The sequence below is a fragment of the Anser anser genome (assembly GCF_964211835.1).
Source record: "Anser anser genome assembly, chromosome: 10".
Lineage (NCBI taxonomy): Eukaryota > Metazoa > Chordata > Aves > Anseriformes > Anatidae > Anser > Anser anser.
Genome location: NC_139730.1, coordinates 14,677,637 through 14,696,827, shown reverse-complemented (window position 1 = coordinate 14,696,827; position 19,191 = coordinate 14,677,637). Strand labels below are relative to the sequence as shown.

At 36.0% G+C, this 19,191-nt stretch overlaps 1 protein-coding gene across 18 annotated transcripts in view; it reads right to left on the bottom strand.

Moving 5' to 3' along the window:
• HERC1 (HECT and RLD domain containing E3 ubiquitin protein ligase family member 1) overlaps positions 1 to 19,191 on the bottom strand; it is a 123,606-nt gene that overhangs the window by 79,134 nt on the left and 25,281 nt on the right. For all 18 annotated transcript variants that reach the window (XM_083850867.1, XM_083850868.1, XM_083850857.1 and 15 more), the window contains exons 2-5: positions 4,214 to 5,169; positions 2,336 to 2,431; positions 1,855 to 2,049; positions 400 to 711 (exon numbers count right to left, since the gene is read on the bottom strand). In XM_083850867.1, coding sequence (XP_083706993.1) covers positions 400 to 711; positions 1,855 to 2,049; positions 2,336 to 2,431; positions 4,214 to 5,143 — 1,533 coding nt within the window. In that variant the 5' untranslated portion in view covers positions 5,144 to 5,169. The remainder of the gene's footprint in view (positions 1 to 399; positions 712 to 1,854; positions 2,050 to 2,335; positions 2,432 to 4,213; positions 5,170 to 19,191) is intronic.

The following is a 19,191-nucleotide window of genomic DNA, read 5'->3' as shown; positions in this document are numbered from 1 at the left end:
TAACCTTACACAGTAGCTGAAAGAAGCAAAAGCAGATGTTTAAAACATTGGCCAAGACATCAACAGATACGGAAAATAAGGCCTTTTTTGACAATACAAATGAAACCACTAAAAAGTTGCATATGAAAAGTCATGATGTTACAGCTAACAAAAGCAATGTTCTTCTGGAACATCACTGCACTTCAACAAAATCACGTAGGCAAGTTCTATGAGTGCGAGAAGGTTTACCAACTAAGCCATTGTCCAAATCACATGCCTAAAGGCAACAAACAAGTTAAAGTGCTTTGCTGAAACAGATCTAACTTCAAAGAAAAGTTCAGATAAAACAGAATCTTAAGATTTTGTATATTTCAATCTTTAAATAGAACAAACATAGGTGTGCTTCTATACAAAACATACCTTCCCTTGCAGAGGACCCTGAATAAGCTTGGGATATTTCTGAGTTGAACTATTTCCATGACCCAGTTTTCCGTAGTCACCATCACCCCAGCTGAAGACTTCCCCTTCTGTTGTAAATGCTAGAGTGTGCCCATCAGATCCTTTTGAGGATGACACTTTCTTAATAGATCTATGAGGCTCAAAAGTCAATTTTTTCAACGTAGACTGGTTATTGGAATCACCCAGTCCTAGTCTCCCGTAACTGCCTTTACCACAGGCTCTAACAGAACCATCTGTAGAAATTACAAAAGTACAATATTGTCCAGCTTCAATCTATAAACAAGAAAGGTAAAATATTAAAAAAAAAAGGAAAGAAAAAAGAAAAGAAAGATTAGATAAATGTAGAAACCATCTGTAGGTCTTAAAGCATGTATTTTTGAACAGAATGTCATGTTTCTTTCTATATCCCTTTCATATAGTATAACATAAAAATTAAGGAGAGTTAAGACTTCAGCAAGCAATAAAATTCAAATCCTTGAAAAATACTTGATGAAATTATTTTCTTTATGTGAAGGACATAAATAGTGATTAAACGTTTCTTATTTGCATCTCTTCTATACACTGCAGAACTCAGGCTGCTTTCAGATCTCCTAGACTCATGAAATGGACAGTCTTTGAAGATACATTAATTTATTATGATTAAAAAGACAAAGTAACTCATTCCACTCCTGTTTTGTTTTAGCTTAGGTTTTGGTCCCCCCCCCCCCCCCCCCCTTTTTTTTTAAATGCATAAGCTTGCTATATGATTCCTGGTCCTGCAGTTCACTGGCATATACAATGAATCAGAGAAGTCAACAAAAACAATTTCAGAAAATGTACCTAAATTGTCTAGTGACCCTGAAAAATGCTTTTACTTAAGTCAACAGTGCAAAGCCAATACAGCAACAGAAAAGCAAACTATTCTGTGTCACGCATCAATAGAAGTGCTAAGCTGCAACTGCACAATCTGTGACTGAGAGCAGAAAGAGCATACTGTATATTGATTTTCAGAAAGCTAATTAAGGTTTCTGTGCCAGCAGTTAGCCCTGTTTGGACTTTTAAATGAGACATACTTGATGTGAAAAACACCAATGGAAAAGATGATTAAGTACTTAAGCTATCTTTTAAACAACAGTGAAAAAAACGTACAGGCAAGCTAATTCCTCTCTAGAAATGCATTTCATTGTAAATTAGATAATTCAATCTTTCTTCTTACATTGACATTGATGTGTGCGCATCATTAAAAAAGAAACAGAATCCTTTTTCCAGGCATCAATAAAAGTAGTGAGATATTTTCTGTAAAGTAACTTATGTGGTTAGTTCTTGTACCTTCATTACAACTTTGGCACTTAGAAATTAAGCATTATTTTCCAGTTTCATGCTATAACTACAAAGCTGTTAAGTTTCACACTATGTACTGCTACAAATGTCACTCACAGTCTGTGCATCAGAAAAACTTGGAGCAAGCTTGGGTTGAAGTATTTTCTCTTGAGTTCCTTCTACCAGTTGATGACTGCTGTTGCTACCCCAAACGTAAACTTCACAGGTCTCAGAAACAATGGGAGCATCACCCGTTTGAATGCTGTCAGGGCTGGCACATGTTCTTGAGTAGTCTGATGCCATTCGACAAACCTATTAAAAAGAAATATTTTTTACACAGTATATTTTCGTTTATCTCCCTATAATAACAGTGTTTGATGCAACCTAAATTTACTCTTGGTTCAACTCTGCCTAAAACACAAATCAGCACCTTACCATCAGTAACTTGTCCAAATTACTTTGTTTTTCTGCATCTTAGCTTTTCACCTTGTTTTGGCCTTCCTCTTCTGCTCCAGGATAACTCAGTAGAAACTCAACCCCATCCAAACACACACATCAATCATACGTAAAGTACAATGACCTTAAATTCAAGACATACCTCTTCAAATAAACACAGAGCCGCCTCATAAAGAGAACATAAGCCATCAGACGTTCTAGTTGGCTCTCTCCATTGACTCCGGTCAGCAGATGATCCCTACAATTTTTAAATGTTATTGTGAGAAAAATGCTTCCATACGGCAACAGTGCTACAGTACAAAATACAGTAGGGATTTGTTCTTAGAGTATGTATGACATCTCCATACATTTCAGGGTAACAAAAATGTGACAAGTGTTGGTTAAACATTCTTATTTATTCATTTTTGTGAAAATACTTGGGTTTAGAGTTAATTTTTCCTAATACAGTTTTGTTCTTAAATGCATTTGTTCATTTTAAAGTGATTATTAGTTAAATTATAAATCAGTAACCATCATTATTTTTATGTTCACATTACCTCTACATTTTGGTTTGTAATTTTATATCTAGATAAAAAAAAGAAAACACACACACAAAAACAACAAATAAAGTTCAATCCTGCTACTGCCACACTTCTCTCATGGTCACCCTTAGACTGCAAAAATACAGAACCGAACAAACAATTTGTTCTGGCAATCCACTCTCTCTCCCTTCCATCTTGCAAAAGACATATCCTAGCATGCTATGAGTTTGTGAACTGTACACCAGACTCCTTCACTGCTATCATATAGATGCTATACATCATTCCTCAGTCAAAAGAATAAAACTTACCTAACACAGCGGGCTTACATTCCTAAAGAAAGCATATTTTAACAACAGAACCTGTGTGAAGAAAGGATACTCCGCTACTGGCTAATGTGAAAAGAGAACAGATTACGTTCAGAATTTTAAAAGCCCTATTAGAACTAAAGCAACGCTTTAAAGAGTTGGTCCAATCTAGAATTTGACACAAGTCCTCCATTAAAATCCTGAATAGCAGTAATAAAACTACAAATAGCTCTACTCCTTCCTACAAACATGAACATAAACTGAAACATAAACAGTATATTACTAACTTGCGTCACTGTATGGCTAGAATTCGTGATTTTTTTTCCTATAGTTTAATAATAGGATTTCAATAGTCTGCACAAAGGAAACTAGGGCTGCCCATCAACCACTCTAGAAACAGAATTTTGTATTTCTTTAAATTTTTATTTTTTAAAAAAATTACATTTATTAGTAAATATTAGAAAGTTGAGAGGAGAAAGAAAAATAACCGCTTCAGGGAAAAAGTCATTCCCTGTTTCAGTGAGCACATGAGGCAGAAGCTTACTACAGCTTTCAATTGCGCACTGTGCAATGACTTCATACCTTTAAAAAGAATATTCATCTAGGATCAAAAGTAAGCATTCAACAGACAAAGCAAGCCATATGCCTTATTTACAAACAATTTAGTCCATTTTCTTAGGGTATAAGTTTCCGAGCAGTAGGAGAAATGCTAAACATCTCAAATCTTACTGATTCTCTAAAACTGTATAAACAGAGAGGTGAAACTTTGAAAAGGTGTATTGCAAAACTTTGCATTGTGAACAAATTCAACAAAGCAAGCCTTAGAAACAATTTCATACTTTCTAACTCTTTTGTTGTCATCTTAAATATAAAATGCAAGTGGATTGGAGGATGTCCCTGATTTTTTCCTAAAGTTAAATGTAACATTAGAAGTCACAAGACAGGAATTACTGTTTCATCTCCTGTACCTATGAAGAAATGGGTGGGAAGAGAGGAAGAAAAACATGGTGGATAACAAAAGAATTACTGCAAAAAATATTTCAAGTGAAAAAAACTTTTTTTTTTTTTAAACATGTTAAAGCAACTTATTCAATTAAGAACTGCCACATACAGCATTCAGTGTTGAGAAACTCTGTTTAAGTTAAGAATGCATCTGTATTTGCTAGGTAGAAAAATTAAAGCTGCTATACCTACCAAAGACCGTCGCATCTGCATCAATATACTCATAAAGCAATCAAAGCTGATCATCCCTTCTGGGCTTTGCAGCATCTTGGTCTTCTCCATGCTGTTTACTACAGCTGAAGCACTTAATGCCATTTCTATCCATTCCAGAAGGTATCGCAGGGAACCTCGCTGGGCAGCCAAGCCAAGAAGCAATTCAGAAGCTAACCTACGACCTAAAGTATCTGCCCCAGAGTTTGGAATTGTTACTCCTTTAAGAAATGTTGTTACTTGTGATAAACAGTCCAACCCCATCGGTGGAATTTTGCTTTCATTTGCTAAAGATAAAGGTGGTAAAGAGCTCACAACTTCTATCGCAGTATGGATAACATCATTGCAGAGACTGAGGCCAGGTCCCGATGCTGGCATCATCCAGCTTTGTCTCAGCAGTGCAAACAACAAGCTTAATCCAGTCCGTACCCCCATTTCTATAAGTGCATCTGTACTTGACCGAGGACGTTCACTGACAGAATGCACATCTGTTGATCCAGAACTGCTTTCTGGTGAATGCTGCTGTTGTTTCACCTTACCCTTGTCATGGTATTTGTTAGAAAGTGCATAGAAGACACGCTGCAATACAAGGAGACGTTTTCGAAGTGCTCCAGCAAACGGAGAGTCTGAGCACACCATCTTCGCCAGTGCCAGCTGGCTGCTAAGAAGAGCATCCAAATAGTGGTCCTGTTCATCGCTAGATAGAGATTCCCGCTCAAAATCCGGAAGCTGAGGTCCTTTGAGGCACAGAACCTGCTGGGGCAATGGCACTACTTCTTTATTGCTAACTAACTTAGCGTACAAGATAGAAACTCCCTCCCTTGTTGCAATAGATTCACTGTCTTCTGTGATCCAAGAGCTGTTTAGATGTTCAAGCCATTTCAGCTTCACAGGTGGGACCATAGCTGCCATGTTGGTTTACTCTTTTGCCATTAGGCCTAAAGATGGAAAAAAAAAACCACAAAAAAACACATAAATAGGTGTGCATTATTATCTACTAAACTTACTAATCACACAGTAGGACAAATCCTAATAGTTCTTCAATAAAGCAAGCAGCAAAAAAGTTTAATCACCAAAGATCAAAGTTGCACCATTTTGCCCATATTGCAAGAATCTGGAATTCAGAGCCAATACTAATAGTTCAGGAGTACTGTAAAAACAACATTTTGCAGATTAATTTTGAGCTTTGTTTTAAGCAAGTACATAGACATGCAATTTCCTTAACATGCTGTAAGAACTGTAGTAAGCGTCTACATATTTTCTAAATCCATATGCATAAAAATTAACACAAAGCAAATTTAATTCTGCTATAATTCAATGAAAGTACACTTCTAAACTTCTTGGGGAAAATAAATATTCTCTTTACAGACAGGACAAAGACCTCAACAAATGCACAAGATCATACACAACTGTGCACAAGTGAATGGAGTACCAGTGTAAAACTTGACAACAAACAAGACTACTAATTCAGGCCATAGCTAAATGCTCAACCTGTCAAGCATACTCTAAGTCCTGCTGTCACAAGCCATTCTCTCCACTTCCTACAGCAAGCTAGAGATCTCCTTAAAACTCAGGTCAGAATGTTAAAACGAAACCAGGACAGACGATTTTAAGCCACACAAGGGTAGCACATTAGGAAGATCCGATTCATTCGGTGAATAGGCTCTTCAGAGCCAAATACACATTACAGCTACTCCAAGTAAATTTAAAGTATCAAATATTATGTATTACATTATGTTAATATATTTCATAATGTGTGACTCTGAGAGTATTCAAAGCTTTTAGGAAGGATTTTAAGGAAGGGATCACAAACAACATAGAGGTAAAGAACAAATTTCACAATGAAACACTTTTCCAGGACAGTTCTAAGTTGGTTACCAAACCAACTTGACAGCTTCCACCATTCTTTCAAATCAAACACGTCAGTGAATTTAAGAAATCTTTTTCTGCTGACAAAAAAAAGAGAAACGTATTACACCCTTTTATGTAGATTCAAACTCAATGAAGTATTATAAACGAATTGCTACAAAATTCCTGTGATTCTGACAGTTAAAAATGCAATTCCTTGCCACATACCACAATGCTTTTTTTTTTGGCTAGCACTAGCCCTTAAAATACACCTCTCTTCTGCTTGTTGCACCACCTGAACCCAAGTCAACCTATGTAGCTAAGTGGAAAGATACCTTTTTCCTTTAAATTCCCTCAAGAGACAGAATAGGGTCTGAGTTCTACATAAACAGTCAAAACCTCAGTTAGAAAATCCTTGTGTGAAACTCAAATGCTTTGATATCAACCCACTTACAACCCACCTTAAGTGAAAGGTAGTTTTAAGGCTAACACTTAATTAGAAGGGACTGCATCTTCTGTTCGCTGTTTTAAAATTCCAGTTCTAAAATAAATGACCAAATGGAAAAATTACACTTAACCATCTTACAGAAACTCAGACCTTTTTGAAACTTAATCTGAGTGCATCAACTTTCAAACTGAACATGGCAACATGTTTAAAACGTGTAAAACCTTTAGAAGAGAGTATACAGTGTTGGCATAGCAGACTATTTTCTGTACACAGTCCTTCTCTTAGGATGACATAGAGTCTTGTAAGTCCCCCAAAGCTCAGTAACAGTAAATCTTAACCATACCACTCGAAGTGGAATTGTAACCATTAAAAATGCTCAGAAAGGTGTCTTTTATGGTCAAAAACATACAGTATCATTAGACAAATAATGCTGTAATAAGCTAGTTTTAAAAATTAAGGTGTCAAAAGTGTATAGAGGAACTGTACGTTCTAAAAGAAGCTACATAGAGAAGACAAAATTTGGAGGAAAAAGAAAAAAATCAAGTTGGTATCTAGTTAAGTTTCGCAGAAATCATTCTTTATCTTGAAACCAACAATTTAATATTTTGATGAACTAGTTAGCAAAACAGCGACAACGCAAAGTACAGAGGCACCTCATCACTGTAGACAAGTATATCGCATGGAGAGAACTGTATGCATGTGAGAAGTAATAAGATTAACAGCTTGAAATTTAATAGTAAAACATGCAAGCTTACACAATTGTGGAATAAAAAAAATTCTCCCATAAGTAGAGAACCTATCATTCAAAAACATAAAAAGTAGGAAAAATCTAGTGACTCACAAAATGATTATGAGTCATGAAAGAGACCAAATACATGCCTGAGTGGCATTAATGAGTATTTCCAGAATGGTTTGGGAAGGATAGGGTAAGGGAAGCATTTTTACACAATGTTACAAAATGCTAATCAGTTGGATGCCAGCTGGAATTCTGGAAATGATTTCTGTCACCTATATCCTGACTGCAAAAAAGACTGACACTGGATCATGCAGAGAAAAAGACTATTCTTCTGATCTAGCCTGAAGAGAAGACTAGGATTGTGACCTTTTAGCATAGCAAATCAAAAAATAAACAAACAAAAAAAGCTCACAAAAACTACTACAACAACAAAATTGGTCTACAAATTTGGCAGAGGAAAAAAAAAGAGGGTGAGGGGAGTGACTAAGTAAGCAAAAGGAAAATACAGGCATAAGAACAAAAGGGTGTGAAGGAATCACAAATGAATTAAATCTGAAAGCCTCGTAAATCTGTTCCCAGTTAAGTTCTGCAATGACTCTTTAATATAAGTAGGCAACACTTTCAAAATGGAGTATAATAAATTCTGGTATACAACTCAAAGAATTTTCCTAGTCTCATATTTTCATTCTGCTACAGAAACATTTATTTCAGGCTAACAAGATGATCTTCCCTGACAAGCTTTCTATTACAAAACCAAATCCTAAGTAATCTGTAACAAGAACACGAAGTCAAATTTGTTCCAGTTTTGCTATATTGAGAGTTATATATATATCTTAATTATTTAGAAAGTGCCTAGTGCTGTCCTACTGACTGCTTTCTGACAGACAGATGAGGATGTATGGGGAAACACTGATATCAATGTAGCAATGCAAAGCCCTTTTTTGTCATGACACACAGCATCTCACCATAATTCACTTCTTCCAAGTATTACAGAATTGTATTTTAACATTAACATTTTTATTTGACCTGGTTACAGTTTTCAAAATACATACAACTAGCATTTACTTGGAAGACAGGTAATTCAAGGTTCAGATGTAGAGAAATAAAATGCTGCAGAATTGTTAAGTATCAGCATTACAATGATTTAGCCTGCGCTGAATCATGCAGTAGGTGATCATGCTCCTGCATAGTAGTATTCTTCTCCTCTAGGATAAAGGAGGATACTTTATCCTATACCACAGAATAGCTTTTCTGACCAAAATGTGAACTGCTGAGCAGCTCACACCTCTCATATAGTATGAAGAAATTCTACAGAAAAACAAACAAACAAAAAACAGGGAAATAAAACTAACAGTAATCTCCCCAAAAAAACAAAGTGACATCTAGAACTCCCATGCATATGATTTAGAGCTCAGAAATGAAAGTTATGAGTATTTTCCAAAAAATTATTCCAACCAACCCCATGAATGTATGCCACTGGTACCCAGAGCCAAGCTGCCGCAGAGAGCAGTTTGCACTGTCTGAAAGTGTTGGCTTATGTGAAACTCAACCAAAATACAAGCAAAGCCTGCACTAGGAGAGCTTCTTAACAGGGTTACTAGCCCAAGCCCAACACCACGTTGATGCAGTCATGCAGTTTCCAAGTTCCAAGCTAGTTCACAACTTCTGCAGCAGCATGTACAATAAAACTTTTCAGTTCATTCTGTTCCATTATTTCCTTTCATCTCACGATTTCAGGCTGTTCAATGAACACTTAAGACTAAAAAAATGAAAGCCATATGGTTTTGGAGTAACTAGTTTTCAGAATATCCACTTAATTACAAATTAAGGAACGGCTTCATTTCCAGATCTTATCCATTGTTCTGGATCCCAACCCTGGCATTAAGCAGGAGAAATCTATAGAAGAATGTAAGTGCAGTTTGCACTCAGCATGCCATTTTTATACGCACCCCATATAGTTCAAAAACTGTCTACTTTTGTCTTACTATTTTTAGTGTTCTTTTGCAATCTAGAGGCATTTTATTTAGTGCTTTGCAAATGGATTTAGGATTTCTTTTTCTGACTTTAGTGGATATATTGCAATTAAATGGGTATTTTTGTGTTGTCTTGCTTGCTTAATATTTTTTACACTTCCATAAACACAGAATTTTCAGTAGACAGCTTTTGAACCCAGCAGCAAAAACCTAACCCAGGAGAACTACATGCATGGGAAGTAACAATGAAGCCATTAAAAACACCAGAGTTCCTTAGTTATTGTTTATACAACAGTCCATTGCTGCCAAGGTAAAAGCATTGATAACGTGACAGAAAACTTCTCATTCTGAAAACGAAAGCTGAGCTTGAAAAACTCCCATACAAGAAGGCACACCGATAGCAACCACTGAGTCTAAGGTTCTTCTAAGACTGAGAAAACGTATGAAATGCAGTGGAATAAATCTGAAGGTAACTAAAACTGCCTTTATATCCTGTCTAATAGCTCTCAATTCCAAAATTTTTGGTATATAGTCAGAAACCAATCTAGAAAACCTCCGTGTAAGAGCTGATTCAACGATTAAAAAAATTATTCCAGGAACACATCTAAGTAATTGGAAACACTAATTATGTGTAACTGATGAAGGAAGCTTTGTTACACGAAGAGCAAACAAGTAACACTGAAGATGGCAAAGCAAAAACGTAAGTATAAAACCACCTTCAGTAAAACCTGTGGTAAGGTCAAAGGTCATCTACGTTTCTCATAAATATTATATTGAGGAAAGAATTCACGTATTTCGTATCCAATTTAACAGCTGCCAAGAAAACAGTTTTCCCTAACAAGTGCTAGGAGGAAGACTCAAAAACCTACGAATACTACTGGCAGTTCAAAAATAAAAAGAAAGAACTGCTGCCAAGCAGAAGATGAAGGAAAAGGGATTTGCCCGCTACCCTCTTACACACTACTGCTAAGGTTGGGGGGAAATGATGCTGAATAGCTTTGTGAGTCACAGGCAGTGCTGTAGACTCTACAACTAAACTGATTCAAAAGCTTAGATTTATCAAATACTCTACTAGAATATTTGCAGGATGAAGAACAAAGCTGTTAATTACCCTTCACTTCAACTGAGACACTAAATGCTATTTTTGTTTCCTTTTAGGTCACATGAAAGAGAGTGAAAAGAAAAGAACCTTAAAATGAAACCTGTGAAAAGAAGCGAAATATAATCAAGGTGGCTTTTTTCCCCTGAGCTAAAAGGAGAGTAGGATATTTAAATAACAAAAGAAAATATGCTTAAGAGAGCTCTCTTCAATATTTCATGAAACATGGAACTTAACTAGAGCATAAGCAAAGGTGGATTTTTCTTCCTCTGCATCAGTCCACCATTTAAAATACACACACACCAAAGAGGAGTCCACAACTTGCGAAGCTGTACCATGAAGCATGGGTCATCCCCATGTTTCAGGTTTGTGTTTAGAAGCACAGAAGTACAAACCATCTACCTCCATAGCCTGTTCAGAGCTTTCCCCATCGTAACTGGTGAGACCCCACCTGCAGCACTGCGTTCAGTTCTGGGGCCCCCCACGTAAAAAGGACATGGACCTGCTGGAACGAGTCCAGAGGAGACCACGGGGATGCTCAGAGGGCTGGAGCACCTCTCCCATGAAAACAAGCTGAGCGAGTTGGGGTTGTTCAGCCTGGAGAAGAGAACGCTCCGCTGAGACCTTAGAGCAGGCTTCCAGCACCTAAAGGGGGCCTACAGGAAAGCTGGGGAAGGATTCTTTGTCAGGGAGTGCAGTGATAGGACAGGGGGTAACAGCTTTAAACTGAAAGGGGGGTAGATTTAGATTAGATATGAGGAAGAAATTCTTCCCTATCAGGGTGGTGAGGCATTGGCACAGGTTGCCCAGCTGTGGATGCCCCATCCCTGGAAATGTTCGAGACCAGGCTGGATGGGGCTTTGGTCAGCCTGGGCTGGTGGGAGGTGTCCCTGCCCGTGGCAAGGGGCTGGAACCGGGTGATCCTTAAGGTCCCTTCCAACCCAAACCATTCTTTGATTCTATAAACCAAGTATTAACTATAACCAAACATACAAATTACCACATGCTATACCACTCAAACTGTAAGCTCAGGATGAAGTTTTGACTACTTGCAATAATTAGTAAGCAAAAAAAGTAGATAAAAGGCTGTATTTCAAATTCAATTAGATCGAGTTAATACGAATTTTGAATGTTATGAAATTATATAAATAAATGGCCAGCATGCATTTTCACATGGCCAAGAACTCAGAGAATGAAAGTTCACCATTAATGTAATTTCTCCTTTTGCTATATATTTCTGTTCATCTATTTACTTACATGATGATTTAAAGAGCTTCATTTTTAGACAGTGCTACGTCTAGGGGGAAAAAAAAAAACAAAACACATAAGCCTGCACGTATTTAGCAGCAAAACAGAGTAAATGCTAATAATATTTAATACACTTATCATTTTCCCCTTTGAGTTAAAATATAGAGAAAAAGAGGAAAGGTACCGTATTTCTGGGGAAAAAAAAAAGCAGCCTGCAGTGCCCCAGTAAGCCTAGAGAATTTAAAATATTCAGTGTTATTACAAGGCTTTGTTTTCTTAAACTGGAAATGATTCAGCCTGAAATCAGACATCTATAACAGCTCTCTTAAAATATTCATTTTTTGAGATCTAAGTGTGCCTACATGAACTAATAAACCACTTGCATTATAATGTGGAAGGCCTGTTGCCTTCATTAAGAACAACAGATTAAAAAAAATCAGCTTTAAGATTCAGTTTATATCACTAATAATGTAGGCCAAACAGTAAATACTTTTACATAGGAAAAAATGTATTTTTTCTACCTAAATAAGAACTATACCTGTATCTTAAGATGTAAATAATGTTCAACTCTTCATCACCACAGTAATTTAAACATTCAGACACTAGAACTTGACCTTGCAATTAATCCCAGCTTGTTTATTTCATACAGTACAGTTTATTTTACACAGCACCATGCCAATGACTGCATGAATGTATGAACAATACTCTGATGGAAAATTGACGTAGCAGATATAACAAGTATTTCACAACAAATACATGAACAGAGATACATTTTTTTGTATATATTTATAGTAAATACTATAAATGTTACAGTATTTCATGTATATGCATCTGAAGCAGAAGTAAGTTTTGGTTAATATTTCTTTCTTTCTTTCCAAAGAGAAGTAATTCTTTCAAAATGTCGCAGTTAATATCAAAATGAAATTAAGGGAAAAGTATGTAAAATGTGTTTTTGAGTATGTATCTATACAATGTGCCATACAAAAGTTAAAATGGGACTATAAAGTAAGTTTTCCAGCCAAATATTACCGTCTCCTAAATTACTAGAATGTGAACAAAGCAAACAATTAAAAGTTCTTAGTTAGCTCAGATGACTGTCAAATCCTTAATATATTTTTTTTTAAGTTCCCAAACGCTGCTGTAAAAACCTAAGAAGTTTTTGTTTTTTCTCACTTTGAGGTAAGTGGGACAGCTTTGATCAACTTCAAATACATGTATAAGAACCACTCACTAAAGGCAAAAAAAAAAATTACAACATAGATTATTAATAGAAATTCTCAATTTCAACACAGTCAAAGGACTTCTGAATGTGCAAAAAGCATGTAAATATTCCTTTATTCCAATACAGGAAGAGAGGGTGGATATTTTTATATATATATATGTATTAAAAAAAAAGAGGACTTCTGCATGAGGTTGAAGGTCAAAGCTGAGCTTAGTGGGAAAGACTGCTCCTGGACAGAGTGTATACACAACCTCTCAAAAGGAATTTCCATAGTCTCACCTTTCCAATTCAGCTTGGAAATTATAGGAGATACTTGACTTTGTCATCAAAGAACTGCTTCCATGCAGCTGAGCAAATTTATCCTAATATAAGTAAACAGGAAGTTCCCTTCTAGGATTTAGGTTTTAAAAAGATTACTAAGAAGGTGTTGTTGTGTATAAATCTAAGAGAAAGATTAATGTGAAAAATAAAAGAAAGATGGAGATTGCACAGAAGCCACAGGAACTGCTTACAACACGCACTGTAGCTTCTTTTTGAGGGAGAAACAGGACAAGGAACCACTCTAGCTAGGGAACACCAGAGAGAGAACTCTAATTTCCTGCAGGTATGACAGTTGAGGAAAGAAAAAGTGGTATTTTTATTTTTTATTTTTAAAGAAGGTTTTGCAAAAGATTGTTAATAAGTGGAAGACAGGAATATTATTTTACTGGTTTAGAAAGCAAAGAGGGTAACAGAACAATTTCCCCATACAATTTGTTTTTCCAGTCCTTAGCAAACATATGCAATTCATCAATGAACAGAAACCACCTAAAAAATGCGGAGGGGAGGAACTAATTTTAGGGCTTTTTTTTTTTTATATATATATTATTATCTCCAACTCAGTGCTTCTACCTCATTGCCAAATGTGGGCACTCATCGTATTCTATCAAAAATTTTGACAATAATAAAAGCCTACAGATAGAGGAAGGAAGAAAGTATAACTGTGCCCAGATTACTAAAAGGAAAAACTGAAAATACACACGACCAACTCAGAAATGTAGTTAAATCAATGTAGCTAAATCAAATATACAGTGATTTCCTGATGTTTGTGTATACCTGAATCTTCCTGCTCAGTTGTTGTTTTACAGCTTTGTGCTTTCCTCCCTGCTTACAAGACCTGAATAAATAAACATCATAATACAGGAATAAAAAAGCAAAACGGACTGTACATAAAGTGTTGTCAAATGGACATGATAAACAGTTAGAATATATTTTAACCTAGTCTGTAGATATCAAGATATCACTTGTCCAGTCCATGGAGATTTTCAAACTTGTAAAAATGATGCTTCAACTAACACACTTGCAACTTTCAAAGCTTTCTACAGCTCATGAAAGCCTATCCCTCCCCTTACTTTTCTTTTAAATAGTAGTAAGACTTTCCGATAAGCACATTTGGATTGCATTTTTGCAAGCCTGCATGCAAACAGAACTCAGAGCCCAAATATTTTCAAAATTCCAAGTAGATTTAAGAGATTTTGCAAATATTTCTTTGGCAATCAAAAACACTAGAAACATTATAGCCTGTACAAGATCAATCTCTTTCCCACTGGCATCTCAGTGTAAGTTACACAACTGAAGGAAGGTTTGACTATCAGGTTACCATCGTAAACTTTTACAATTTTAAATGCATATAAAGCACAGAAGCCTCTTCTTACTTGAAGATTTGGAAAATGTCATATTCTTCTGCTCAGAAAAATCATGGCATGCCAGCCAGAGAAATAAGAGAAAAGAATTGTGTGTTGTAGGCAGCAATATTATGGCTCACCAGTAACTTAGTACAATGTTTCTGGAGAGAAAAAAGATAGATATTATTATTTGTAATTACAAAGGGATTTGAGCAATGCTTATAATGGTAGAAGAATGAAATTTAACATTCTATCCAAATTTTACATTAGCTAATTATATTTCTCCCTACAGTATCAAATGAATAAAATGTATTACTATTCACTTCCTGTATAAATAATGTATTACATATAACACAATTAAAAAAATGCTTCAACAGTCTATCCCCAAAGGCTAGAAGATAGGCAGAGCTGGAAAGTTATTTTAGCATTTATGAAGGGCTAAGTTATAATACCGCCTGTCAAAAACAGGATTAAGGTAACAAAAACAAGGTAACAAAAACAAACAAACATCTAATTATGATCCAGAAGCTTCTACATTCTGGAAAGACAAAGACAGCACCACCTGATCAACCACAATCTGAGAATCAATATGCATAAATTAAGACACAGTGTCTTCATTCAGTGTGAAGAAAATACCTTTTCTTAAACCAATGAATCTAGGACATGCACTGAAGATACTAATATGGTCAGAATTTAACAAAGCCAAATGTTACTTTTTTTTTTTTTTTAAACTTGGTCTGACTACAGGGGGAATCGAGCACAGACAAAAACAACTACTCTGGCAGAAGCTAAGTGCTCAGACTCTTAGAACTGCTACAAAAACAGTTGAAAGCTTTTATTTTCTGCAGAGCTCTTGAAAAACTGCCTGTAGCTACAAGGTTTCAACCCTTAGACCTCCTAAAAATCAGAAGTTCTCACAGAGTTTCACAAGTGCTCACTCTCCTTTCTGTAATTAACAATTTCAGCGAACTCTGCAAGATGCTGATGGCATTTAACTTTATTTTACAGGAACCTACCTACAAAGGCATGCAACACTAGAAGCTAGAAGTCTGCACCATCAAATAAAAGGCAGCAACCACCAAAACTAAAGAGCACACACAAGGAACTCACTGTGACATTCACATGCCTGGATTCTGTTTACTGCCTCACTGTAATGATATACTACCTTTCTCCAATGGATTGGTAAATATATTTTCTAAATTGAGTCCAAGAAAAGCAAGGCTTTAACAAATATGCAAATTTGTGTTTTTCTGAAGGATACAGCTCCTCAGTGTGTGTTCACTGACATAATCTTTCTCAAGTTTGCAGCACTTTCATTTACTATTTTCAGCATGAGTAGTGCTAGAGTAAACTGTGCTAGAGGTATTTTAAGCATGATGTCACCTGGGTGGTTTCTGACAAGGATTAGAAAATTTAGTGTTTAAACAGATGGCAGTCAGGGTGCACTACAGCTCTTAGTCTTGGTAATAGAAGTTTAATCTGTGTTTGCAACTGTGAGAAATAATTTCCCTGGACAGGATAGAAAAATCAAGCTTTTTGTGCCTTACACAAAACTCAAAAACAAATTCACAATCAGAATAATCAGGTAATTCTACTAGCCCATTAAGAAAATAATCCAGTTCATTCTCTGAAAGTTAATACTGACTGTTCAATGGTAACACGTTTATATTGTTAAAAACTTCCTTTTTCTCCAATGTTATTTTAGGTAAGTTCTGAAGAAAGCAGAAGTCCCGTATAGATAGCTGATCACAGGTCTGGACCAGTTAATTTATTTTAAATATAACTGAAAAACTGATGCAATAGGCTTCCATTTACTGCCTCACTGTGATGGTAATATACTTCAATTACAGAAGTGGAATCTCTTCAAACTTGCAACATACTAGTTTTGTAGCGTGAGCACTTAGAACCCTTATATACTATTTTATATTCATTCAAATGAATGTAACACTCTTGTCACTAAACCTAAGTCTTTACCTGAATCTACTAAATTATTATCTCAATGTTCTGAGCAATTCCTAACAAGGCTATGATGCACAAAAGAATGTGGTTATTTTTATTTCTTCCCTGCACCGTCAGCTGAAACCAAAGACTCTCTCTTTGCACAGAGGCAACGCATACCTCTGATCATCAGTTTCATCCATCCTTCTCCTGCTCCCTCTATTGCTGTATAATCATCTGCACTGACACAATGACTTAAAGATGCATGTCTCTATGTCCATCTGCATGACATCTCCAGAACTGAATGTGGAATGCAAGCTACTGATGTATCTTGAATTTATACAGCTGAAAGGCTGTTTACTGGTTTTGCTGAGTTCCTGTCCTAACAGTTCCTAACATTTCACAGAATGCCGTATCACCTCAAATTCCTCTCTTTCATGCTTCTTACTTAAGAGGCACACAAAGTCCCCGTAAGAACCATGCTTCATGTTACCAACTGTTACGATGCTGCAATTTTTGCAATTCTTAACTGCAGTTTTATAGTTTGATTGTACAAATAAAAGTTTGATTTTCATTTCTTTATTAATAAAGGCATATTTTTATTTTATTTTATAACATAGATAAGGTATATATTTGCATGTATTACACACATTATTTTTACATTTATATGGTTTTATTCATTTATATACACACACAAATATATTACTTCACGTTATATATATATATATATATATATATATAATACACACATACATGTATTACATTCCTTAGCAGCAGATACCAGGGCTCCAAACCACATTTTTTTCTTGAAAGACTTATTCAGAAACCAGGAATATATAAAATTAATTAAAATCCTGCCTTCAAGAATAAATTAAATACATGATTTCAAGCAGGAATCTTTCCCAGGCACGTTTTGCTTTCATGCAAAAAGCAGCATAAACTTAACTAACTCAACAGAACCCCTATAAATTCTTACAAGTACTGAACTTTCCTTGAAGTACCTAGTTTCTATGGCTCTGAAAGTAAGAATCTAGACATGAAAATCTCAACAAATGCAATGTGTTTTCTGAAAGCATAAAACAATACAGCTACTAGACAAAGATTTCCCAACTCATTGATTCAGAGGACAGAAATGAAACTAACACAGGCCAACTTCACACCAGTGGTTTCTGAAGAAAGCTACAGAGATTTCTGAAGACTTCAGCTTAGCAGGAGATAACTACAACTACTGAGGAGGTACTGCGAGACACGAGAAGTTAATCCAAATGACTATTTTGTAGCTCTGCTTAACTTGGTGGACCCCCACATCTGAATTCTCTCAAATCATTTGAACGACCTACAGCGTGCATCAATGGCATCATACAGTTCCAAGATGAAGACCATGACTTCCTTATACACCGTGAAGTGCACTGTAGACACAGACACTTGCAGATTCCTCAGCAATTACCACAAGGACAGAGTTCATCTATCTTTTATTGTAGGCCAACTATGTAAAACCTTCAAACACAAAACCTACGAGATCCTCAATACTGCTCATAGCCAGGGTGAAAAGTGATTGTTCAAACCAATACTAACAGAACAAAAGGTTGCCTAAAGAGTTATTTTTTCAGTATTTTACCATCACAGAATGGGTTGGGTTGGAAGGGACCCTAAAGATCACCTAGCTCCAGCCCCCTGCCAGCCCAGGCTACCCAAAGCCCCATCCAGCCTGGCCTTGGGCACTGCCAGGGATGGGGCGGCCACAGCTTCCCTGGGCAGCCTGTGCTAGGGCCTCACCACCACCAGAGTAAAGATTTTCTTCCAAAAATCTAATCTAAGCCTACCCTCTTTTAATTTAAAGCCATTACCCCTTGTCCTATCACTACAGGCCCTTGTATTTTAGTCACACCAAAAAGTACTGTAGACCACTGTACGAGACAATGCTCCTGAAATGTTCTTTTTGGACAAAACTATCTATGCTCATTGTCATGCCAGATGTGAGGTGAATGGGAATCTACATGTAACAGTCACGGGAACGAAAAGGAGAAAATGATAAACTACAAAATACTGACACTGAAGAGAAATTACTACATAGGAATAAAGATTTTAAACTAAATAGACAAAAATAAACCTTAAAAGTAGAAAAAAAGAAAAAGGGAGAGATGCAAGATAATATGGGATGGACAGTAAAACAATGAAAAGAAAAAAAAAGACATGGTCTCTTACAAATCTGGAGCAGCAAGACAAAAAGCACAAGCAAGCAAACCACGAAAAGCCAGAAAGAAAAGCTGTTAAAGCAAGTTGGTTTTCATTCATTAAAGAGAAAAAAAAAATCTGACAATGTGACAATGAAATACGTACTAATTAAATGATTTGGTGGATGTCTCTCTACTGGTCACAATATCCACCATCTTTCTTCCTTTCTTGTATTAGCCTTCTGCTCAGCAGATGGAAACCAAGTTACTGATACTCTAATTTGGATTATTTCTGCAACCAGATACCACCTTTTGTTTCTAAACACTAAATTCTAACTAGCTTCATAATATTTGCCAGCTAAGACACGCTGAAGTTCTAATGATACTCCTTCAACTTTGGTCTTTCCTCCTGCATGATTTTCAGTTGTTCTAAGACTGTTTATTCCTTCCGTATCATTCCTACTCTTGAAACTAATAAAATCCTATGCTTTTAGCTGGTCAGTCCAAAAAACTTTCTGGGAGACAGACAGGAGGACAAACTTATTTTTAAGTTGATGAGACATTAAATCTATTTGCTTTTTTGTCCTTATTTTTATACAGAAAATGACAC